The sequence below is a fragment of the Syngnathoides biaculeatus genome, chromosome 18 (genome assembly GCF_019802595.1).
Source record: "Syngnathoides biaculeatus isolate LvHL_M chromosome 18, ASM1980259v1, whole genome shotgun sequence".
In the NCBI taxonomy this organism is placed as follows: domain Eukaryota; kingdom Metazoa; phylum Chordata; class Actinopteri; order Syngnathiformes; family Syngnathidae; genus Syngnathoides; species Syngnathoides biaculeatus.
Genome location: NC_084657.1, coordinates 10476913 through 10503899, shown reverse-complemented (window position 1 = coordinate 10503899; position 26987 = coordinate 10476913). Strand labels below are relative to the sequence as shown.

Sequence of the window (26987 nt, the reverse complement as noted above, 5' to 3'; positions counted from 1 at the left end):
TTTTCTTTTCAAACAGCACGTGTTCCCCACTCCACCCGTTCCCCTCCGCTCCTACGCAGTCAATGAGCCAGCAATCACTTTGCAGCCAGACATCCTCTGCTCAGTCGGCCATGTTCAATCCCTAACACCGGCGGCTGATGAGGCATTGTGGTGACGTCAAACGCTAAGGTTTTTTCTGGGAACGACGGTTAACCTGTGGAGGCGCAGCTCCGCTTCCCGGGTTGCTGGACTCAAACTGTGGCAGCCTTTGTATAATGAATGGAAGACGTCAAAGAGATGAAGGATAATGAAGCCAATTAGAGTTTTCTTCACACCAAGTGGGGCGAAAGGCAAAAATATATGTCAAATAGTCATTTCATAATAATACAAACAGTAAGGATTCATTTGACATTGTGGAATATTCACTGCTTTGGACAGAACTAAAGTGTTGATTGCTTTGGAGTAGACGTGAAAATGGTATGAAATCACGTCGTGATTATAGCTACCGAAATCATTTCAGTTATCAATACAGTATTGTGTTGTTGCTAAACAAGCCCCCACACCCCTGAAAAAAGAAATCACTGACACGGTCACTAAAATATATTTCAAATTACTGTGACAACGCACCCGCCTTGATGTTCATTTATGGGCGTGGACCACAGACGACTCCAAAGATTTGACAGGTTGCCCTCCTTCACAATGACACCCCCCCCCCACGTTCTCTACATGAAAGGTTTTATTTTTACGTCACGTCATTAGATTAAAAAAAATGGATTGCGCAGTACAATAAAGGCGCTTTTAGACTTGTTTGGAGGTGATAACGAAAGATGACAAAGCTTTAATAACGGTATTCATCCTCAAATAGGCAAACGCTCTCTCTCATGTAATGCTATATTCCGTTTTATACATTATTATATTGTATTATGTCACTGGGGCCCAAGATCCAAAATGCAAGGACCGCTGCTGGCTGTTGCAGTGCGCACCAGATGGGAGGAGCCAAAAGACAACTCCTACTTTCAAAAGTAAGAGCGTAATGATGAACAAAAATGTTCACGGTAAAACGGTCTAAAACTTTATTAGTAAGCCATAGACGGTTTCATCCCGACGCAGGCAGAGTCGCACTCGCCTATAAAATACACACAATCAAACAGTTTTGGATTGTTTGGAAGGCAGCTCGCTCAGTGTGACATTGACTTTTCCTGCCAACTCCCCACTGGGAGCTGCACTTGCAAGCTTTTCTGCCAATTCAGGTAAAGAGATTACAGACACACACCATGCCATCTTCTGTTCCTGTGCCAGATGGAAAAAAAACAACCCTTTACGACCAGAGTGTGTGTGTGTGTGTGTGTGTGTGTGGTGTGTGTGTGTGTGTTGTGTGTGTGTGTGTGGTGTGTGTGTGTGTGTGTTTGTGTGGGATGGGCGGGGGGGTTTAAACACAAATGAAGGTATTCCTCACACAACGCCATGAATCATTTTCTTCTCCAGGAACATGGCTTCTAATATGGACAACAGAGATACAAACGTTTATCCCGGTCCCCAAATCTCTTTCACGTTACTTGCACTTGCATCATTCAAAGCAAAAGTAGGGAATTTGGCTTGCAATCAGTCACACAATTAAAGCTACACTAATGGATCCTGGTCGCGTGCCAACTTCTACCGAGCAATAGTTAAGAAACTTACACATGGATTTCATCACTTTAGCAACAGTGTCATTAAAAAATGGGAGAGACAAGGTGTGGGAATAAACAGAGGTGCCACCTTAAATATCTTAACTTGCACCTCTGAAAACAAGGAAATTAGGTCAAACCATAGGGAAAAGTTTAGGACTGATGTACTTTTAAAGAGCTACTGAATGACTGAAAATATATTTAAACACTTCAATAAGACAAATACAATCACTTAAATAAATACACATTCATTTATATTAAATGTCGACACACTTAAAGGGCTGAGAAAAGGTTCGGTAGAACTGGTGCGAGCCATTTATTTTTTTTTTTTGGATGTAGTTTGACGTAATTGCTGTATTGGGAATACGTTGATAATAATAATCACTCTGGCGGCACGGTGGCCTCACAGTTCTGATTACCCGGATTCAATCCCGGACCCGCCTGTGTGGAGTTTGCGTGTTCTCCCTGTGCCTGAGTGGGTTTCCTCTGGGCACGCCGGTTTCCTCCCACATCCCAAAAACATGCAACATCAATTGGACACTCTAAATTGCCCCTAGCTGTGATTAAGAGTGGGGCTGTTTGTCTATATGTGCCCTGCGATTGGCTGGAAGCCAGTTCAGAGTGTACCCTGCCTCCTGCCCTTTGACAGCTGGGATGGGTTCCAGCACTCCCCGTGACCCTCGTGAGGATAAGCGGCATTGAAAATGGATGGATGCAATCATCACTCTCCCTCAATCTCCGGGGCTGGTCATTCTGGCCAATATCACCCTCTGTAGGTGACGGAAATTAACATTACAAGGTACCCTTGCAACGGCTTTGTACGTCACATGACCAAATCTCGCAAACATGTTGGCAGACTCCTTGCGTAATCTTATAATCTTGTTATAACTGTCAAATGAACCCACAGCATATATTTTCACCATTGAATTTTCGTTCATTTTCTGAGCCACTTATCCTCACAAGGGTCACGGGAGTGCTGGACCCTCTCCCCTCTGTCATCGGGCAGATGACTGGTTGCCAGCCAATCGCTGGGCACATGGAGACCGACAACAGCCGCACTCACAATCACACCAACGGTGGATTTAGAGTGTCCAATGAATGCATGATTTTGGGATGTGGGAAGAAACCGGAGTGCCCAGAGAAAACCCACGGAGGCATGGGGAGAACATGCAAACACCACACAGGCAGGCCTGGGATTCGAAACCCGGTCCTCAGAACTACGAGGCCAACACCCTAACCAGTTTGCTCCACCGTGCCGCCTGAAAATATTAAAGCATACAGAAGTAAGCCGAAAGAGAACCCTATAAAGAATGTATTTACAAACATACAGATACCTACTTTGTTATATCTCGGTACTAAATGGGTTTCGGGAGAAAAGAGAAGGTGGACTGGAGGCGGAGCAGCGAGGCTCGTGCGGTAAAACACGGAACAATGGGCGCCCTCTGGCATCAACCCCTGGACGATCCAAGCTGCTCACCAAAGGCATTGAAGTCATCCACAATGAACGTCTGCTGAGGCACGAGCGGCTTTGGAGAGTTCAATTTCCAACACAATCGGCAGTATTCTACTCCTTTAAATGCCAAGGAGATGGTGGTCTGCACGTCCCTTTGTCGGGGGCTTTGCTTATGGCGATTGTCCTCTAAGCAGGCGACACGACGGGAAAAAGACGAGAGGTGGCGAAGTCGGGCAGGATGTGGGGCAAGGAGAGGAATCAGACAGCAGGAGATAGTGAGGGAAAGAGCAGAAAAGAGAGAAAATGGAAAAGCGAGAGAATGTCGCTGAGATTTGTTAGAGAGCATCTGAAGGACAATGCTGCTACCAGCCGAGTGTGACATTTGTGCTATCCGATCCAGCGCGACCCCACAGAAATCGGGTGTATCTTCTAACCAATCACTTTTAACTCACTTATACAGTAATTAGCAATTACTACTTTTTTTTCCCCCCAATAACCGTTTCGGCATTATATTTGCTGTTTTCAGTTTTAACGCATTATGATCATGACAACCTGTTAGAAAACGTGCTTTGCAGTGTTGACAAATCTACGATGAAAAAGAGTTTCATTCAATTTCTGAACCACTTATCCTCACGGGGGTCGTGGGAGTGCCGGAGCCAATCCCAGCAATCATCGGACAGGAAGCGGGGGTACACCCTGAACTGAACCCGTTGCCAGCCAATCGCAACGCACGCGGAGACAGGCAAGAGTCGCACTCAGAATCACACCTGGAGGCAATTTAAAGCGTCCAATCAATGCACGTTTTTGGGATGTGCTATGCAGCTGCGCCACCGCGCCGCGCCCTGAAAAAAAAAGTTGTATTGGGGAGCTAAAGAACGTGATAAATCGGCATAATGGATTTAGACGGAGAGAAATGTGGTATTGCTGATCCTATTTTTTAATACCACAGCAAAAACTGGAATTATTTTTTCATGACTCAATCTGTAGGATAAAAATCTACACAGGTGGGAAATTGATTTGGACTGCAAGCAGCTAGCTGTGCAGCCAGTGGACCAAGGCACTGGTTTCACTTCTAATACTGTATATTTAATGCCCTTTCCTTTGTGGTCATGGAGCAGTTGAGTCATTAATATTACACAACCACATCACTGGCGCCGATGAATTATTAAAATGTTCTTATGGGTCTGTAATATTCAATGCGTTTCATCTTGGAGACCTGTTGTCTCGAGATAAAAAAAAACGGTAAATGTCTACTGTTTCAAATTCCCACTGGAACAAAATATCAAAATGCTATTAAGAGAACCAGTGAGCGAAGAAACTAACTGCACCTGCCTCCTGCCTCATTGTCACACTCAATATAAATACGGCTGTTGTCATCAAAAAAAAAAAAAAAAAAAAAAAGATCACCAAGGAGAGATTTTCTTTGTCATTGTCTTCATTTGAAGGGCATTTTGCTGCCCAAAGGCACATGTCTAAAAAGAAAAAAGTCCCAGAGCGGAGTTTCCATTCTCTCTCAGTGAGGGCTGACCGTGCAGCAGACGGGAGGAAGCCGGAGGGAGAAAACGCCTTTGTCTCAAAGACCCCACACTGGGTCCTGTCATGACAGATCAAAATCCCCTTAGAGCCATAGATCTCTCCACTATAGTCCACGTATTCCAGACTTGGAAAATGTTTACCAGGCTCAAAGAGTTTGTGTGCACAGCATATTCACACAAGAGACAAGAGGAGAGAAGAGGGAGAGGGACTGAAAAGCACATTACGGCCCTCATTCCACAGAGCTCGAGAAAACGCTGGCTAAATTCCAAACGCTAAATTGTCTCCATTGATGTCCTTTGCTTACCGTGTGTATCACTATTATGATTAGATGTTGCTATCATGCTATGTTATTGACATAGTTCACGTACCTACCACAATCTCAATATGTGCATGACAAGCTTCATACCTTCGACCCTCCAGTGCCCTAATTGGTCAAATTAACATATATTTCATGTCCGCCTAAAGTTGGAGAGGACGAAACCCTGTAGACTAATACTCTTCAATATGGCACAGTTCCGTGCGAAGGTGTGACAAACTAACGGTAAAACCGAGTGATGTGACAGGAAAAACATGCTTTCTTCTCGTGGAAATAGCCGTCAGTGCCTGTCGACTACACACCAATAATACAATGATCAAGGAGAACGGAAAGAAACAAACACACACACATATAGCGAGGCATGCTGTTACTTTTAAGTACCCTACCAGCCAATAGAAGCCGCCCAGATAAAACGACAGCCCTACGTGTGATAACCAGTGGTTAAATCCGGCCTTTGAGTGTGCTGTTAGGCTTAAACGCGCGGTGCTGGCTTCTGGCGCAAGGAGGAAACCTGCCTTTGGAAAGTCCTCTGCTCGAGAGAGAAATGTTCCCTCATCTAAAGATAAGATGGCGATGAGCGTGCGATAAAGTCAGTGCTTCTCCTGGGCGTTATCTGACACTGTTATCTGACTGCACAGCACCCACCATCTGACAATCTTACAGCCTTTTAAGCGCATCTCTGAAGCACGCCAACACCGTGGCGCGCACACATACACGCAGGGCGACGCTGAAACGTTCGAAACGCCGTTCCCATCTTATTGATCAGTTTGACGCGCTCTCATTGTTCAACAGATGGGAAATCTAATATCACGTCCGACGGAACTGTTCCGTGTTATCGCACCCGGAAAGGACATAAAATGACGATGTTTGCAGTTTACTGTGTACTCACCTCTATGTCTGTTTGTAGTCTTATCAAACATAAGCATGGCATCATCAACCTGAAAGAGAAGAGAGATTATGCCTTTTTTTAATAAGTGTCTTGTGTCATTTTCACAAATAACCACGCTTGCATTGTCATCGGGAGACCGTTTCGCTTTCTGATTCTGCAACACAGATATGTGAGTGAAAAGTGGCAGAAAATGACAATAATGACAAGCACTGGGGGAAAATGGAGAACTGTTTGGACAATTTGTTTGATGAACACCAATGTCCATTCTTGGGGAAGGAGACGGATAAATGCATTACACTAAGCGAAAGTGAGACAAATGGCCATCCGTCCTCATCTCCCAGGCGCAGCAGCAGGAGCATCCACCATAATATCATCCCTCATCATGTCCAATAAAGCCACACACAGACAGTCAGGGCTGCATTTTTCCTTCACGCATCTCCTACCCACAGACAACCTGTGATTTTTATATCTTTGAAGAACTGCTTTTAAAAACAGAGTGAGGCATGCTCATTCACTCCGTAATTTTGTCTTCGGGGGGAATATAAAAAGGACAGAGAGTCAGGGAACAGCGGCAGACGGGGGAAGGGTGGGGGTGGCTTGTGTGTGTGTGTGTGTGTGTGTGTGTGTGTGTGTGTGTGGGTGGGGGGGGGGGTTATGCGAACGCTGCACCGCTGGCTTCCTGGTTATGGTTTCTAGGTAAGTGTAACGATGTACCTCCAAGGCTTTATGCCGTGCAGGGGAAATGCGTGCGCACAGGCCTGTGTCTGTGTTTTTCATGGGAGGCTGGAAAAGCTTTGGGAGAAGATGGAACGAGACAAGAATGGGGGTCTCAGTCAAGCAGAACTGTCTGATTGGATAAAAAGTAGTCCCTGGCAGCCAGGCAGACTCACACTGGCACACTTCTCTTGCCACACTCTCACTACACATTTGGCACAGATGTTGACGTTGCCAGGCAAGATGCAGGCATGGCGCGTGGAACCTGCTTATTTCCAGCACAGCTCACCAACCACACGCAGCTCTTTGGGATTTTGTAGTTTTGTGTGCACCGCTGCTAAAGAAATGCAAATGGGATTCTCGTTTGGAGAAGGTTTCTGACACAAATTATTTCAAACATCTGCAATTACATTTCTGACTATTGTCTTTGGTCACATCAGACAGGTGGAGAAAAGCACTGATAGCTGATGACTAGGGAAGAGCTCGGTCTTACAGTCATATTCAATCAGGATTGTCTAGCTTAAATGAGGTTTTGTACAATCCACCAGACAACTCCACATGCTAGCCTGTTGCTGTGCCTCAACACTAGAATGCTGTAGTATTTTACCCCACAGTCTACAATTTACTGCAGCAGTTTTTCACTCGAATAAAATGTTTTTCCTTGTTGCAGCCAAAAGCAACTGAGAACTAAATAGGGCTCAAGTTAGATCCTTGTTGCCCTCTGTTTGCTGTCACGTCGTGTGTGTCATTGCGACTGTTGCGTTCAACATGGGACATGTTCTGCAGTTTCCTGCGGTTCTATTTTCAAGTGGAAGACAGTTTTATTCACCGAGATGAGAAACACCGCGCTGCTATTGTGCAACGGACAAGCTGTTAAACAGAAATCTGCAATTAGTTTTCCAACTTTTTGTGATTTGTACGTTTGTCATTAGCAACTGTCATAACTGTAATACAAGAGTGAGAGAGCCACAGTAGGCCAAAAAAGCAACATTGTTCACAGATTTGTTGTTTTCAATATTTGGCTTTGTCTTCCGAACAAACTTTCATCAACAGGGGAAAAAGGTAGCCACACTTACATGACTGTAAATAAAGTTGACATGCAAATAGACTGCATGCCTTCGTGCCGTAACTTCGCTAGAATAAGAAAGGTTAAGAAGGAATAATTATTATAGTATGACGGGACAACATAAAACGTTAGTACTAAACAATGATACTAGCAGCAACAACCTCAACAGCAGATTTCATATCATCTGTCCTTACTTCTTATGATATCTCCCCCCAGAAATCACATTACAGTGAGAGAAAGTGTTATAACTGCAGTTTGTAGTTCACAGGATTCTATCATCATTGCCTTTGTACAAAAGAACAATGAAGGAAAAAAAAAATTGCTTTGAAGGAACACATTTTAGAAGTACGAAGGCAGTGAACATGCTGTCATCAAATTAAATGTGAGAAAATATGCAGTCTTTATTTTTCACACTAGACAAAGTTTGACATGACAGTATGTCCTAAATTGTAAAACTGACAGACAGGAGAGGCTGTTCTCCGACTGTAATTTTAAAAGCCAATGTTGGTGGGAAGTGATCAGAGAAAAACAGAATACGACTTCATCAAGCGGAAATGTTCCCGAATTTACCACATCACGCATCAGAGTAGTGAAAATCTGACTGACTGCTTGAATTATGTAACGACATCACGCTATAAACAACCAGTCGGCATTGGTAGAAGCCAGAAATGTATTGTACAATTTCTGCTGTGACGGATACAATTGAGACCTTTGAGAGCCCAAAGCACAGACCGAAGATCTGTTGAAGGAAGTGTATCATCTAAATGTATGTTGCTGTGACATTTTGAGAGGAGAACCATCGTGTCATATGAGCAACACTGATTCATAGCGAAGTACTGATGGGCATTTTAACAGCGAATGTGGACACCACGTGAGGGTCACGCCGGCAGGTCACGCAATGTCGCCTCTCTCCACCTCGTCACTCTGAGTCGGGCTCTCCCGTCCGCTCTCTCCGGCGCCAGCAGAGTCTATAGAACCATCTCCTGTGCTGGAGGGCTTTTCAATGTAGTTATTCAAGCAGAACACAACTGTGTGCCTCCATCTGATAGAAGGTTAAGGACCTCTTCACTGCTCACAAAAAAGCCCGCCACACAGAGGTGAGGCCAGGCTCACCTCAGGGAAGAAATCTTTCTCCATCCTCCTCCTCTTTCTGCTTTCACTCTTCCCTTTTCTCCTGGCTTGGTGAAAAGAAAGGTTCAAAGGATAATGGCTGTCTTATCACTATGTAAAAGGGGAAAGGGAACTCCAGCGAAGTGGCTGGCCTTTTGTGACAATGAAGAAAAGAGCAAAAGTCTATTTCGCGGCGCTATAATGCACTGGAACCATCCACGGCCACTTAAAATTTGGAGAGCGCTGTGAGGCAGTTGAGGGGGCAGGAGGCCAGGCGGCTCTTTAACTAAACCTACAGCAAATAACTCCAAACAAGGGCAACAGGTGTTTCCAGGACATGAGCCGTCCGCTGATTTGTCTTCTTAAATCTTAATGCAAATGCCACCAACACACTTGTGAAGAAACCCAACAAACCGAGTTTCTTTGACTGTAGTCCAGCAGTGCTGACCTTATACTGCACAATACACGACGTAGTTCGAAAAGGGGAGCAAAAGAGGACAGGAGAAGAAATAGCAGTGACACCAGAAGCTGGGGCAGAGGTGAACAAATAATGGGGGGCGGGGGGAGGCATTGATTAGAAGTAATCGCTCCTGTGATTCTCTCACAACTCAACTCCAAATTCAGCATCAAAACTTCCTTCAAGAGTCCAAATTACACTTTTTAGTCTGAAGAGGTGTTTTTCCATTTGTGGCCAACAGTTTGTGGCTAATTAGCAACACTAAAGTTGCCCAAAAAAACCCTTTAGCCAACGCATGTTCAACTGCATGGAAAATGACATTAAGATTAATTTGAAATCTGATGAAACCCCAAACATAGGCTGATATCACAGTGATTTGGACTCCGCCCATTTTTAGTTTTTTCGTTTCTCCATAAACCCTGACCCGCTTGTGTGAGAATGAATGTCTCTCCAATCCAATTCCTCAGGAATCCGGTATTTTGTTTCCTTTTATACGTTCCAGCAGTTTATGTCTGTGACCCAATTATTTGCATATATCAACATTATAATTGTCTTCACTTGTACAACTGTCTGGTTTGGTCACGTTGGTCCTCCAAAATACCAGCGAATAAATGAGCATACAGTAAAAAAAATATAAAACATTTTACACACACACCCCAAAAAAAATCAATCACTAAAGACAAATACGTGAAAAAAGTAAAAGGTCTGTGAGTGATGAATTATGTATCAAAGGACAAAGGCATCAATAAGGGCTAATGTGATGTGTTTGGATTGGAAAACAGCAGAAGTGCCAGGTGACAGGGAGAGATTTAAGAGCTCTGGAAATGAATTATGACAGCGATTTAGATGGGTCACCTCCACATTTACATTCAACTCATGGCAGCAAAGCCAGCAGAGTTTTTTCTGCAATTTAGGGTGACACTGACACGGATGATAGCTGATGGCATGGCAAATAAAGTCGGGTCACAACCACATTCGCTGACCTGGGATCGCTTGTGTTGACGTTTTGGTGTATGACGTCACAGCTGGTTCTGGCAATTAATATTAGCTCACCGGAGAGGAAACCATGTCGTGAAGAAATTGCAAAAAAGACAATCTTGCAAGCATCCACCTTCCTTGGGAGTCATTGTTCAGGAGAACGAGTCCCCAGACTGTCTTGGGATTTTTGCTGCAATGTAGCCTTTCAAAGGGCGTTGACGGAACTCCCTACAGAGCTCAATGAAGTATCAGATCATTAGGATCATTACCGTTATGACAAATAAGGGTCACGGTCAAGGAGAAAGCTCAGCTGGCACTGCCCCTTCATCAACGCTCCCTTTGCTGAGCGGATCGTCTCATATTCCATTTCAGTGACGACAATTAAGAGAGAAATGATAGCCGCCCAGTGACAATGGACAAATTTGTAACAACCCTTTCAATTGTTCTTTTGTAGAGGGAGTCTATATCATTGTCAGAGGATGTTGAATTGCGCACAGCGCTGCATCCGCGCTTGAGCGCTTTTACAAGTGCTGGTTTCACAAAGAGTAGAGGGCACCATTTTTACTTCCTTTCAGCTCTTGTAATTTACACATTTTAGGGGGAAGATTCTTAATTGTTAGCCTATGGGTGGCTTTTGGTCACGCAACGGGGAACTCAGGCTGCAGAGAATAACACGGCACAGTTAAGGAATTAGAAGGGTCTTGTGAGCATCAACTGCACAAGGCCGGGGGGCGTTAACATTGAAGACGCAGCGTCCTTTCTCGCGCCGCTACAGTCGTCACGACTTTCTGCAGGAGGGGTTTGACCGGCAGTCTTGTACTCTGGTACGGAAATTCACATTTGCTATTTTCAAGTCCACCGACGTGAGTATTGTTGCCGACTCCTCCCACCCATCTCATTGCCGCTTTCCTCGTTCCAGGCAAAAGAAACCATTTGCTAATTTCAGGGGACATCCGCGAGTCGGTTTTGATTTTATTTGATCAGGAAAAGCGCTAACGAGTTGGATGCAGATTTTTTGGTGTTTGCGGGTTTAAAAAGTGCCACACTAAGTATAAAAATATGTATCATCACTGCTTGGGAGTTACAGTTTTATTGCGTTGCAAAGTTTAAAATCAGAACTGGAAATCATGTTTTGGGGGCATCACAGAATATACATGTATTTTTTTTTTACTGTTAAATGACAATTGTGGGGAAAAAAATGATGTTTTCCAGCAGTCGGTTGATGACAATTTTTGTGTAATTATTAATTATATACACCATGGGCTGAATGTCAACACTTATTCAAAGAAGTTTCCGTCATGTTGACATTAACAAAACGGCTCGAGAAAAACACTTGAGGAAGACAATTTCTCAAATCTGTCACAATTACATATTTATGAGGTCCCCTGCTCTGCATGCAAAGAGGTCGCTATGGTGATGCAAAGTGATGTTCTTGTGGAGAGCTTCTGCAGATCCAAGCGCAGAGGCTCTGCGCAGCTCACAATTAAAAAGACAGTCATGCTGAGGGGCACATTTGGCAACACTCGGCTGGAAAAGAAATGTTCTGAAAGAAGGATATCTGTAGGAGAAGTCCACATTTTTAGGGAGAGGCCATAACATTGTTTTGGGAAAATATTATTTCATTATAAGACAGCCTTCGGAAAAATATAATGCAGTTGAAAAAAAAAAAAGTTTTTTTTCAAGAATGTAAATTTATGGGCACTTTAACCCTGAAGTAATCCCAATTACACATTCAAAATGTCTGCTGTATCATGTTTATTGACATAGGTGTTGTTTTCACAATGGGTAATTTCATATGAAAATGATCTTGTGGTACAAAGCATGCATGAGACATGGCCGCCATGGCAACCACCACAATGGAACGCACTATAGTTTGTCCGGGAAACACTTTATGATATGGAAAGCAAGCTTGTTTGAAACTACCTCTGACCCTTGAATAAAAATCTGGACATCGCTTTGAAGGTCACGCCTTCCGGAATGAATGGCACCTCAGCTTGGCGTGGCACTCGGTCCCACGTTTGGCCTTCCACGGTCATCTTCTCATACTTGAACTCCGTATGTTTGAGGATGTAGGCCTTGGCCCGTGCCATCAATCTTCGTGTCTTCCTTTGCCAAGCTGGAGGAACTGCCCATTATGGAGTCATTTTATTAATAGGGCTCCTTTCCTCTCTGCCACTCTCTTACAGAGTGCCTCCTCTTTCTGTCAGAACAGAGTATGCCTGCAAGCCACCTCCATGAAACTACAGTGCTGGGGCTTTCCCTCATTCTCCCATGTGAAAGCTCAGCCAGGGAAATATTTTGCTTTCAAGCTAAAATAGTATTTGGAGAGGTGAGCAATCCTTAAGCCCCAGAGCAAACAGTTTAACACAGAAGACCTATTTAAAATGATTTTCTTCTTCCCTGCATAGCCAATCTGATTTTTTTCTTTTTTTTTTTTTTTTTTTACACGCGCAAGCACACACAATGAAATATAGACACACACACAAACACAGATTCTACAAAATGATGCACCTTTTTCACTTGTTAACGTAAAAATAACTAGTGGCAGAAATGAATCAGGGGCAAAGCTCAGATGACTCTATGATATGATGAGGGATACGGTGCAAAACCACAATCCAGTTGTAGCAATTGATACCTGAAGTGCGGCGGTTACTTTGAATAGTAAAATGAGACGGACGGGAAGGTTGCATCGGACACGAGGACTGACACTCCAAATAGCCACTGTGGTGTGGGGAGGCAATGCATTATTGATCAAATTGACTAAGTGAGAAAAGAATTATTTTCTGGCCATTTACACCTGCCCCTTTAATCATTTCCGTCCCCCCCACACACACACAACAACAACAAAAATGCTTCGATGAGCAGGATGGAGGATTGAGTCCTGCCTTCCTGTGTGGAGTTTGCGTGTTCTTCTTGCGGCTGGGTGGGCCTTCTCCAAATCAAACAAATCAAAATTCTTGTTAGGTGTGAATGGTGTTCATCTATAGAGCACAGACGGATGGATAAATATGATTATTAGTCAGTGTAGAAATGACAATGCAGGCACTGAGGAAGATTGCGTTGAGCTCTCGAATGACCAATTCCCATCTATCCTAGTTTCCTCAATAGCAGGGATGGGCATTATAACGGCTATTGTTGAGAATTTTGATGGCTGTTGGGAAATAATAATTGATTCATCAGGTTTTGAAGTCATTGTGACAAAATGAAATGCGCTACTTCGCTCCAAACTGTGGAAGAGCTGTCGATTCTCTCTCAACTACTTTAGGTAGCATTAGTTTTTTTGTCATTGTGATTAAAAATGTCAGTCAAAATAAGACCTCTGGTGTTTAGTTAATAAATCTCCATATGAAACAAATACTTTTAAGGGAACACCGTTATTTGCTTCATGATTTGTAAAATGCACAACAACGGTAAAAACACGGTTGTGAAAAGCATTTGCGTGACTTGGTTTTCTTTAGCAGAAAGGAACAATTAGCTGAAAGTTGAACAAGTCTGGAAGGGAGCCTAAAGTTCTGTGTTTTGGTCTATTTTGTGGAAAATCGTGACTCTCCGTGTGGCCTCGAATCATGGGGGTTTCTATTGTGCCTTTTGCAGCTGGCGCCGAACCTCCATCGAGAAGTAAGAGTTATTTATTGTACTGTATTCCCGAATCGATGGAATCTACTCACTCGCGGCTCGGTTCTTGAGTATAAACCTCTTTGGAGGCAAGGTTTCTATGAGGATTTCAACAGGTGAACACCAGGGATGAAATGATCTGCTAGTTGAACAAAAACAATTCATTTTACGCACAATGGGCAGCATTGCTAATTCATAGTGTTTCACTTAGATTAGGCTGAATCTTGAAGGACATTTCAATAATCTGTCATTTCTCCCAAGATTTGAATAGAAGGAGCAATGATAGAAAACTTTTTCTTCTTTTCATGCAAAACACTTTCATCTGTTATTTTGCGATAGCCTGTCTCTCTTTGTCAGCACAAATATGGGAGACCCTATTTGAATATGGTTACACATCCCTCTATTTATTAAAGCTTGGATTAACATGACAGGAAGTTTTGTCTGGGGGCTCTTTAAGATGGCTCAGAGAGGCAATCTTGTGACAGTAATAGGATCCAGCTAATATACTTGACTGATGCTCCTTTCCCAGTGTTATAAAGCAGAACAATGGGAGAAGGGTTCTGGGAGTGAATACATTGTGTTTGGTAATAGTGTGTGTATCCATGTGTGTATCTGGAGGGCGGCGGTGCGCTAATCAGCCGGAATACCATCACTTAGCAAATATACGGGCTGAAGAAATAAAAATACTAAAAGGTCACGGAGCAATTCCATCAGGACATCTATTCTACAATTAACTGAAAAGACAAAAGATCTGACATTAGAGAGTGCAAGAGGAATATTTTAGCTCTGTGTCTCTGAGTTTGTAGAGATTTGTTAAAGGTTGGCTTTGAATACATGGAAATCTTTCTAATTGTGTTTCTCGCTTTCTTTTCTATGGTGTAAGATTCACAAAGAACATTAATTACTGGGAACATTTAAAAGGATATCGTAAACTGCCCAACTTTATTTTCATTGCTGCAATGTAGTTCTACAAAACAATGGCTGTCACATCTTGCCTTCAGTTACAATTTGAAAAGAATTTCCACTGCGTCCAAGGGCCGCCTTATCTGGGGGTTTACATATCACGTCAGCCTTAATTTATTTTATTCATTTCTGCTAATCAGAATTTCCTCAAAGGGAACTCCAACGTGCACTTTGCTGTGTATATTGTGTCATGTATTGTGTTCCACACGGAGAACACAAACGCAGGTATGCGAGGGCGGATGTCAAAGCTAAGTGGCATGGAGTGCAGTCCCGAAGCCCTTGCTCAAGGGCACCTCGACGGTAGCCGAGAACCCGACTCACGTCAGGAAACAGTTCAATACTCCTCATATGCAAAGCAAATGTGCTTTTTTCAAATGTTCTAATTGTACTATTTAGAAAGTTCCAATCTAATTGCCATTGGGTACTAATTAGGAAGTGGCATATTAATGGACCTGCGTAGTTTTTCAGTTATCCAGGACAAGCACAAAGGTTGAATAAAGGCAACTGCATGAACGGGAAAAGGTAAATTGCCTCAGTTCAACCTTTTTTAAAGATATTATTTTATCTTTATTTAGGATGAGCTGCTCGAGCACTCTTGTTTCATCTAATAATGCAAAGTTTTTTGGTTGGTATTCTCCCATCCCATAAAAAAAAAGAAATAAAAATGAGCAGACATTTTCCCTATCGTTGACCTACGTTACTGATGTATTGATTTTTTTGCATCAGTCAAACCAATGCAGTTTCAATGATTGAATAAATGGGACAACCGCAGCATAATTTCACGTGGCAGTGAATATTATTGGCATTAAAAATTTCAGTGCCAACAAACAAAAACTTTTAGAATGTAGAGAATAGACTTGTGAGCGGGGTTAGAGGATCAAACTCGCATCTGTTTCAGAGAGAAGGGAATCCGTGCATCTCCCCCAAACCTCTCAATACTAATTAACAATCTACTGATAGCGGCCAAATGCCAACAGTCATTAGCGCCCAACACCAAGCAAGTACACAGATGTAGATGTGCATGCACTCAAACGTAGATGATAGGTGGCCACCAGTACCGAAGCGCCGCAAACCATCTGTAGATAAGATATTCGATTACAAAATGTCCCCCTTCCAACCCTGCCAGGAAACACTGAGTGATGGTGCAATCCGATCTGTCGTGTACGGCTTTTGGAAGGTGGGACTGTTTAACACATGGCTAACACTAAAGCTTAAAGAAATGGATGACAAGTTCAATTCTGGAATTGCATTGGGCCTCTGACTTGTTCACTGATAGCGCGATTTGCATGCACTCAAGCAGCGTGCACAGTAAACGCATCTGACAGTTATCTCTGATTTTATTTAGAAAGGATTTTAGCAGCGTCTGCATCTGAAAAGATCCGTCGACCGCTCTCTCAGTTCCTGGCGCGATTTCTCTCTTGCTAAATCTGTCACTCTGTGCCTCGGTGACAGGGTCAGATAGAGGGAGCAAAGTGGTGAGAGGTGCGACTGTGTGAGCAGATGAGGGTCTCTCCGTATGGAGGCCCTCAGCATGACACCCATCACAGCTACCCAGACAGACGCCAGTTGTCCGGATAATGCCACCCACTCTGGCTCTGGGATGCAGCCCAGAAACCATATGGAGACCAGAAGCCAATGAACCACCAGGAGAAGACTGATATTTCAGTCTGGCTATTGTTAATCAAACTCAGCAGTCATTAATGTCCATTAAGCAAATATTTAACGATGATACAGAGCTCCTACCGCTGATCGCACAACCGCAACTATTCATGGTTTCACGGGAATAAGCTATTCCCCCTTTCTCTACGATGACAACTGATGTTAGGAGCGCTCCTAAAATCATCTTGCCTTATCTCCTGACTTCCTGCCTCGGTGCCAGTCATCTTTCCGGCGCTCTGTGATCTCACACGAATACAGCCCTTCTGCAAGGCACACTTCATACAAACAGATTGAGCGAGCACAAGGGTTAGTCGACTATACGCTCACCTGACAAGGTAACACTGCGTAAGGTGACTTTGGTAGCAGCTACCAAGATTTTCTCCTGGGTGGGACTTTACGAGCAGCAGGTAGGAGATCAAAGCTTGTGCTGACAGACTTGGCAAACACGAAGATTTATTTAACGCATCACAGTTTTTTAGTGGCATTCCGTCTCGGTGCGGTTCAGCAATGACGGGGGTTTATTAGTTGTCGGTGGGCCAGGTTGGGGGCTCTGCGGTTGTCCACCGCTGGATGCAAACTTCTACGGGCAACGTGATGACAGGATACGAGGCACTCTGCGGTTCCTCCGTGGAATTTGAATGTCAATCGCCCTGCCCGCTGCCATCTCCCCCTCTCGCTCTCGTTTGTCATCTCTCCTCCCTCCCCTCTCCCCTCGTGTTTGTCAGGGCTGGTGATTAGCTGTCACCCTCTGCAGAAGCAGATAACACCCCACACTGCTTGTTTCCCCGCTGGGAGCATGCACGCACGTAAAACAGGAAAAAGCACAAATAAATGCACAAGTGTGCGTACACACAAGCTCGCCAAATGCGCTCGACAGCGTAAAAATCCCATCGTCTGCAGCCCTTCTGTATTCATTTACTAAGATGTACTTATCGGTAACAGGATGCCATTTAGATCGTATCAATCTTGACTGTGATTAATGTTCTGTGCATCGATTCTAATTGCGATTCATTTCTTTTCAACAAATCTAAAATGCAATAAACACTTTGTTGGAAATGTTACTCCGCATCTTTCCGAGCACAATCTGAGTTGGCTGCAAGAGCAGATTTTGATACATTATGACTTGGCATTCTCATAGCCAGCTGCAGCTGTTGACTTGCCACCGTCGCATAATTCTTGCTCAACATTTTCCTGCTGTATAGCTTCAAAGAGTACTTCAACACTTTTCGCACTCTTCAGCTGTGCTCGTGACGAGCTTCGTTAAAATAGATTTTTTTTTTTCCCCTCAGTCTTTACAGTCTGCCGGAATAAAAATCATTGACATTTTGCCAGGTAATGTAGCAGTTAATATATTTTCAATGAGAATAATAGAACCAGGCTGCAGAGGTCTGGTGAGGTTGCTTCTTTCTTCCTCTTCATAACATGCTGATTTATCATATTTGCAAACACTTGGTTTCTAAAACAACACCGTATCCCTTGTTCTCTCATATTTTGCGGCTTCGGCTATCAATAAAATCCAGATGAGTAATACATAATTTGTGGATCAATGTAGCAAAACCTGCATCTTCTGTATTTCAAAAACGACTCATCAAGCATACAAGTCCCATGATGATGTCAAGGATGATACAAAAAAACGGGTAAGCGCGTAAGAGATGCTAAAACGGGCTGAGTCTGAGATAGTCATCTAAATTTTCAAGGGTGGTGCCGGGTGGTTGCAATTTCCAAACCAAATGTGCGGGACCAGACGACATTAAGTTCTTTCAACCTCAGTGACAGCTGCTGCAGCAGCTGGACTGGGTGCAGAATAATAAATGATCTATTTTTTTTTTCCCCAAAGGTTTTAATAAAATGAATTAATGGAGGAAATTGGTTCAGGCTACGCCAAAACAAACTCATTAACTATAATACACAGTATATTTAACTCGTGCATATATTGTATGGCTAGTCTATCATTTTCACCAATATGTGGAGAAGGTGTTAATTTTCTTTGCCCAAGAACATGATGTCACGAGGACAAAATATGTTCTTCCCCGTCGAACCAAAACTGAATTCATCCAAACACGACTTGCAGCCATTCAAAGTGGTACAGCACCTCCACTGAATCAAGCTGGTGTTTTATTTTAAAAAAGGACACCAAATGTGCTTCCACAGCAAAGTAAAAATAACACTGGCATCTACATAAATCAACATTAGCTGCATAATATTTGGTTTGATCAAGAGGGCGGAGGACGCAGGACAGCGCCGTCAATTCGCTTATGCTTTAAATTCATATTAAATACGGCAGGAAAGGGGCAACTTAGACCCACCAATGTCTCTTTTCTGCTGTCACAAGCAAGAAGGATTTGAGCAGATCAATATACTGCATGGATTTATCTTTTTCCCATAAGTAGCTTTGCGCTGGAAACTCATCATGTTAGCTAATCATAGCATTTGAAACATTTAGATACGTCGTCTTTCAAGAACAAGAGGGGATTTCTCAGGACATAACAAGCCTGGTATGGGTAAGGTGAGGTAATAAGAGCGTAAAGGGCTGGAAACGGCGATGAAATAGAGAGGAGACCGAGAGAAAGAGCACAGTGGGAGCACAATAAAGACAGACAACCAAAGACATGGAAAGTGCACGGCCCTGCCTCTGTGTACATATGGCGAGATGTACCAGGGCACAAAAAGACAACCGCACTGACATGAGCCCCTTCACTCAGGCTTCCTTTTGTAAAAGTGAATTGGCAGAATAACCTGATGTACATTGGCAGGGGAAAATATAGCAACAGCTGAACTGCTGTATGTTAGTTTTCTTGATGTGATCTTGGGTAAAATGAACCCAAGCTTTTTGTAGGGGGTACTAGAACACTTGAATTTGATTTAAGGTGTATTAGAGGGAGCCATAGTGGCACAACTGGTTACAGCATCAATTCTGATGACCGGGCTTCAAATCCCGGCCTTCCCTGTGTGGAGTTTGCATGTTCTCCCAGTGCCTGCGTAGCTTTTCTCTGGCCACTCTGGTTTCCTCCCACATCCCAAAAACATGCTTGCATTCATTGGAGACTAAATTCCCCCGTCGCTGTGATTGTGAGTGCGACGGTTGTCTGACTCCATGTGCCACGCGATTGGCAGGCAATCAGTTCAGGGTTGTACCCCGACTCCTGCCCAAAGATAGCTGGGATAGGCTCCAGCACTCCCCGCGTCCCTCGTGAGGATGAGCGGCTCAGACAATGAATGGATAGTGTATCAGAGGCACTTTCAATGTTGGCAGGTGTGTCTGCTCACTCCCATTTGATGAGCTATGTACCGAGTTATAAGTCAGTGTCCACAATTGTCCAACCGCAATTCTTTGTTTATACTTCCTCTCTCTAAAATATTTAATGTTACTTATGAAATGCATTGGTTATAGCTACCATTAATAGCGGAAAAAAGGAGTCTATTTTCTTTTTTTTCTTAAATATCACAAAATCTCGGCATTCTTTGAACACGGGCGTGTAGACTTAACAGTCGATGCACTTGGTCCTTGTCATCGGCTACCGATGCATGAGGTCTGCATGTCAAGCGCTGGAAGAAGATATGAATTTAGCTAGCAAGGAGTAGATTTACTACAATGAATAGCAAAATAGCTCTTGTGGAGTATCTCTAAAAGGACTGGACACAGTAATGTGAATATCTTTTCTTGCACATGCTTTTTTACATCTTTAACCAATAAATCAATTCATTTAATTGCCTGTCCTGATGCCCGCTATTGAAGCTTAGCTGCAAGTTAAACCACAAAATGATGAAACAAAAAAAACATTTGTATCAATTTTGAGTTAGTCGCATCATATGATGCTTTGCTGTCAGTCATTAATTGTCTCCCAAAACAATATATAAATATGGAAAATGGAGTCTAGGGATAAGACTAAAGTGTTACTGCGACCACACAGCAAAATAATCTCCGTAATCCGGATCGAAGCCCTCAAGGCCTTCATAGATTAAGATCATAGATTTTCTCTGTTTCCATTTCGACCTGAATTTGTTTATTTCAACTAAATTAAAATCAACCACAGAGAGACCGCAGTCATTCATCTTCGTCAGATGAGCCGTTAAAACAAAAAGAAAAAGAAACTCTGCTGTTTGTCCACACGAACCATGACAGGGGCAGTCAGCAATTCCAGCTCGAAAATTAATGCTAATGATCTAATAAACAGCTTTATTGGTGTTCTGGCCTCACAATGACTTCCAAAAATGTGGTCATTTAATTTCAGATAGGATCCTACACCTGTTGTGCTGGTATGTAATTAGCATTTTTTCGTTTTGTTTACATTTATTTATTTTTCAAACCTTATCTGTCAAAATGCAGTGTGAAATTAGAAAAGTTATCCCTGACACCAAAATACACCCTGGGGTAAATCCGCTGTTCACGCAGCACACCACAGCTTTTTCTTTTATAAAATCAACACAACAATCAACGAGCGCAAAAACATCAGCAAGGATTTGTCCTTGACTGACAGTCGGGGGCAGAAAACAGACCTCGGCTTCATCATGACAAAAACAGCTGCCGAAATGAACATCTTTTCTACGGATGCATATTTCATGAGTTGTGGACTCGCCAATGAAAATCTACATTCATCAAAACTGGATCAACTAATGAATATCTTGCGCGTGTGAAAAGAAGAAAGCAAGCGGCCAATACGTAAAGTAGAAATGGAATTAATTAGCGGTTTTGAACGCTGAAATTATCCACTGAATGCTGCTCGGAAAAAGCGGGACCGTTTCTGTTCACTGCCTAACCTTTGTCTCCAGTCAAAGTTCATAAATGCAGGAGAGGTTCTATAGTCTTGGGCGCGATTGTAGATTTCACAGATGTGTAAATGATGTTACGTGAGGCGCGCTGAGCAAAGCTTTGATCTGCTATTCCGCAAACGGCGCTCTACAACAAAAGGCGAGAAAATCCCGAGCTCGCGCAAGCCTTGTATCATGTAAAAACTCTCGCTCTGTGATCCTCTGCTGATCTGCAAGCACTCCCAGTTGCGAACGGCGCTGCCCACACCTACGCTGTCGATGCGCATCATAGCCATAAACACGAGAGCGGAAGGTTGTGGAATGTACAGCAACATAGATCATAGGTATTGATGCCGTCGTCGTGTTTTTGGCATGGACTGTTTCAAATGTGACATGATAAAGATCCAATAAGAACATTATTATTATTATTAATGAGCGCTGAAATTATTCAAATTGTTCTATCGCATGAATAACCGTATCCAAGTACTTCAAAGGGGCAGGCCGGAGAACAGAAAGCAAATAAACCCAAACATTTTAAGGGGGAAGTTGATACGAGCAAGTAGGACTATTCCGTAGACTAAGGCCCAAATGTAATCTCTGTGAAGCTCATTACCTTGCAGGTCAATTTTCTCATCAAATGTGACCAATGACAACTGGCACTAACCGCACGGCCCGTCATTTGCTGCTCGTGGCACAGCTGCGGCACGTCTCTTAAATTCTAATTTTCACTCGAATTACCTTTTGGTTCAATAAAGTTTGGAGTGCAGTCAGGTGTTAGATCGTAAGTGTTATGACATAATTCAGCCCCGTTTGTCTGTTGTGACATTTCGGCAGCGTGGATCAAGGAAGTTATGTCTATCCATGGCTATGTCCACCGAAATACTTTGTTTTTCCAAATACTGTACTGACTAAATTAACTGCAGGTGTTGGATTATTCTGATTGGAACCTAACCTCTAATTTGTGTGTGCGATTGCAACAGAATTTCAGGCATTCCGGTCCTGGTTAAATTCACTCAGCATTCACTGGTCACTAAGCATATACTGTATTAGTATTTAGACAGCTGGGGTACAATGCCACAGTCTAATATGTGCCGGGTGATTTTGCAAAAGGTTTGATGTGGACAATCTATCTGAATGTTCTGGTTGGGCGCACGGCCTGATAGGATGGCACCCCGTTAGCTCGGTCGGACTGCGGGGCCCCACTGTTAACATTAGAAAGTGTGCTGGAGCATAACAAAGTGGAGCAGAGCTTAATCTTGCCGTAGCCGTGTTCTCTCCCGCCTCATTGTGGTCAATGCGGCGATAGCACTGACACGAGCCAATCGCAAGAGCAAAACGCTTTGCAATGAGCGCTATGGGAGTATTAGTATTTTCATAACATCACCATTACCAATTGCTTTTCTCTATAAGGGTGGGTAATCACTTGCTTCAAACTGTTTAATTACAGCTTGGCAATGACTACTTCATTTGATTAGATGGTTTCCCTTATTGTTGCATCAATTACATTAAAGAGCTGTTTCCATATAGGTATATATATATATATATATATATATATATATATATATATATATATATATATATATATATATATGGGAGGACGTCCATAGGACGCCACGAGGGCTGAGTGACAGGGACGTCTTGACTTAATTTTACAAATACAGTAATAAATACAAGCTTACGCACACCACCCCCTCGCCACAGGCCGAGCTGTAAGGTCTTTTGCATAATTGCAATAAAAACGTGTATTGGCCTGACTGATTGAATTCAGGCTTGGTAATTGCAGCATAAACAATGCGGTTGACTGTCGCGGCTACAGTGCCACGAGGCTGTCAACAATCCAGGTATTTTTTTTTTTTTTTCTAGTGTCGACTATCGTATTATCCTGATCCACAGCCTGCCGTGTAATGACTGTAATTATGTGGTGAGCATGTGTTACCTGTGGGCTCGCATCGCCCGCGTTCACACACATGGAAGTGAGCGCACATCTATTTATTTATTTTAATCCGTGACCTGTCAGTCTAAATCAGCACGAGTGGTGCTTCATCTTCACGGCCATTTCTTTTGAATGATTTTCATAATTTAACAAGGTTTGCGCCAACTTGTCCAAACATAAAAAGCTAAAATGTGAGATGTCGTAAACTACTTAATGGGTGTCTCCATCCTTTCATATTCTCGCCAAAACTTGATTTAATTGAAGAATTTCATCATGAATGCTAGCTAGGTCTTTTATGACAAAATTCTATTGGAAATAATTTCTTCTCATGATGACATGAAACATTGTCGTCATTAGCAATCGTCGAGTAAAAAGTCAACGGCGACGGAAAAGTTTGCGGTCATCTTGATTCGTTTGGGTTGTTGCCAGCCAGTGTAAAATGTGCATTACTGCCACCTGCAGGACTGGAAATAAACAACAACAGGAAGGCACAGCGTGAGTCGTGTCAATCATCCCGTCGATAGATTCGTCTTTGCATAGCAGACAATTGAAATTTAACTTTTTACTGCGGCAGGTGCCTCGCCAACACAGTCGTCGCAAAGCATTTTCATGACATCCGTTTTCTTTAACAGTCACTCATCGTGCATGCGTTGCCGCCCATCGATACGACCGCTTGTTATTGTCGGCCCGACCCCCTTTTATATCGACAGCACCTCCGCAGCAGCCCATCGAGCACTTGCCTCCACTTTCCAGTCTTTCTTTCTCGCTTCACTTCTCCCTCCTCTCAACCAGGAAAAGCGCCACATGCTACCAGACCGAGTCGATGCACATCTCGTCTCCCTTGTACGACCCGTATCAAACGCGCTGCTCCCATTCCTCACTGTTGAGCCTTGCACGCATCATGTCGGAGTTGTAAATAGAGAGGAGCTTAAATGACAACAGCCCTTCTTCTGCGGGGATTTAGGGAGGAGAAAGGTACTGATTTGTGCGAAAGACAGCAAGGAAAGATAAAATGTTGGGCTTTGCCTCTAAATTCCACATGAATGCCTTTCCCTTTAGTGTGCATTATGATGGCAATGGACCATATCATAGTATTTGTTTTGCTTTTAGAGCTGTCCCTGGTGATTTATGTTCCCTGTGGACAAATATATCATGTCACTATACAAGCAATGTTTCAGTCACAGAGGATGTGGGGGGGCTGAATATGAGAGATCTGTGCACATCAGTGGCTGAGTCTGCGGCTGGGTGATGAGACACTTGTGGCAGTGCCAGTGTGTGACCGCCGGCCCCCCGACTAGGGAGCAGAGCCCGGAAAGGTTACCCAGCAGAGCGGCTTTTGTATGGTAATGTGACCTCCAGCTCCCGAAGGAGCCCAAACACCTGCCCAACTCCCCGCCCAGCAGGCTCATTTCCCTGACACGTTAACGGTTTTCCCTGATAAGAACGTAACCGCAGTTAAGCGATCACTTGGCGGTGTTGTCGTGTAGAAGTCAATTTCCAGCACTGAAATCCTGCACACCCGTCGCAGACTAAATAGCACAGAGCTCTTATTCTAAGACAGCGATATTCATATTCATAAATGTACTTATGTATGTCACTTCATTCCAGGAGCAATAAAAAAAAAAGACATTTTACAGTCAAGCTTTTTAAACAGCAACAATTACTACACACCAGAATTGCAACTGTATGTTCTCGCAAAAGTCACTGCACGGTAGTGTTCGTCACGTTGTACAAATACATTCAAATTGTTAAACACGTTTATAAAGTGGAGGTGCCCAGAATTTCAAGGCCCAAATGACAATGTGTACATATAATAATGCCAGCCTATAATAAAATCCCCATTTCACGATCATGTTCGTATTGGAAAGAAAGGCAGTAAATTAGCATAAATGTTAAAATGTTTAAATCAAGGCTATATGATCCATATTGGTGTGAAATGTTTTCGAATGCGCTAATGAGATGAAAATAGGTATATTGTTGTCAAAACACGCATCTCGACACAGCTTTGCGCTTCAGTTGAAGGTCTTGGCAGAGCAATACCTCGGGGCTTGCATACACTTGTGAGTAATTCCAGCACTGGCGCTCTGTCCCTGAGGCAGCCCACCTACTGAACTGATTCCTCCTTCGTCGCCAAGCTCAGCGTCACTAACCCGGCCCTCTCATGCGGCTTTGTTTTATACATTAGCTTAGCACAGACTATGGTTTTCCCCTCATTAAAGTCACCCTTCGGTTGTGTCATTAAATATGACTTTAAGTCACGTCTATACCAGTCCTTTGCTACAATTTTGTCTATTTATTTATCCATTAAAAGTTAATTATGAATGAATGTCACTTTGAATTATTCATGTGCACCCCATTGCTATGAATAAATAGCTAATACACCTCTGCTTCCTCCCCTTTCGTGTTCTTCAAACCCTTTTAGTAGTACAATGCACTACTGTAGGTTATTGGTCTCCCTCTCTTTCCCTGGAGGGTTCTTGTGCACTTAGTCCTTATTAAAATTCCTACAGCACATAAACACACAATGACATCTGCACGCACGCACGCACACACAGGCGCGCACGCACAGGCCAAGGACCGTCTGTTGGTACAAACCATTTATTAAAGCTCCTGTGAAGGTCTTGGCAGTCAGCCAGAGGGAGACACGACTTTGGATCTCATTCATGTCCACATCAGCAGAGTGAAATATTTCTAGGTGTTGATCCATGGCAGCCATTATTGCTGCAATCCAATTTTATCGTTGTCAACTTTTACAAAAGAGAAAATGAGCCCCCACCCATCCCCCCCACTTTAGCAGGTTGTCAATTTAGTTCATGCAAATCAAACGGCTCCATAGACACAGAGTGACAGCTCCATTGAAAACTTATCTGGACGTTGCCGTGACTGAGCACAACCTTCAACTGGACTTGAGCTCACATATCCATTGTCGTCAGCTTTTTTGACAAATATTCAATATGTAACACCCTGACAAATTTACAATCAAGCAGATTTTGTGCTAATTTTAGACTTGCTTGCACGCAGAAAACAAAAATGCAGGTGAAAACGTTTGTTAATACATGTTATAAAATATGACACTAGAACACCAGTCCCATTAAAGTACCTCCAGTTATTCTGGCTCACTGCACTGAAAAAAAAAAAAAAAATATGCAACCTTGGCCATTCCTCACATGCCATGCAGAAAAAGTGCCAAGTGGTCCTGAATTCAGCTGCGTCATCACCATTTATTATTACTCCAGCTGACATCAGGTGAGACCATTTATCTCATCTGTCGTCACTGACAGCGGTACATTTCCTTTAGTTCAAAATAAAAGACGGCATATTAAGCTGGCGAGTTCACCAATTATTGGCGGACGGTAAACTCCACAATCCTGGTTTACATCCATTCCGTGTGGTGGGAATGATCTACAACAAGATGGTCCTTTTCAGGAGCTAAAAGGAGATCTAACACATTTGGTAGAGGTTGATAATGGTGCTTCACGCTCACACCGACCACTCAGAGGGAATTACAGGGCTGCACAGAAGAGAGCGCTTTAGTTAAAACTGGGGCTAAATGCTATCTCGTGCTTACATACTCCTTGATCCAGGCGGCCTGATCGCTTCACGGCACGGCCCATTTACATTTTCACCTGACACAGCTGCTCACGCTATATATTCTGCTTTAAAGGAATGGATCTTTTTGTTACAGTGCGCCCATCTCCAGTCCAGCCTTACAGCGATCCAAAGTATTGGATGGAGCCCAGAGCACGGTAAAGATCGTAGTGCGAGGCTGAACGCAACGCTTAACAGGATCGGTAAGGCGGGTCTCGACGTAACAAATACGGTTTGAATAGATATTCGCTTTTTGGTAACTGCAGCCTGTCAACTGACAGGGTGTATTAGCATTCAGTGGCTAATATAGCAGTC

At 43.3% G+C, this 26987-nt stretch overlaps 1 protein-coding gene across 11 annotated transcripts in view; it reads right to left on the bottom strand.

Annotated features, from left to right (window-relative positions):
• Positions 1–26987, bottom strand: part of LOC133491387 (RNA-binding protein Musashi homolog 2) — a 213472-nt gene that overhangs the window by 99049 nt on the left and 87436 nt on the right. For all 11 annotated transcript variants that reach the window (XM_061802422.1, XM_061802424.1, XM_061802426.1 and 8 more), the window contains one exon: positions 5841–5889. In XM_061802422.1, the coding sequence (XP_061658406.1) occupies positions 5841–5889 (49 nt within the window). The remainder of the gene's footprint in view (positions 1–5840; positions 5890–26987) is intronic.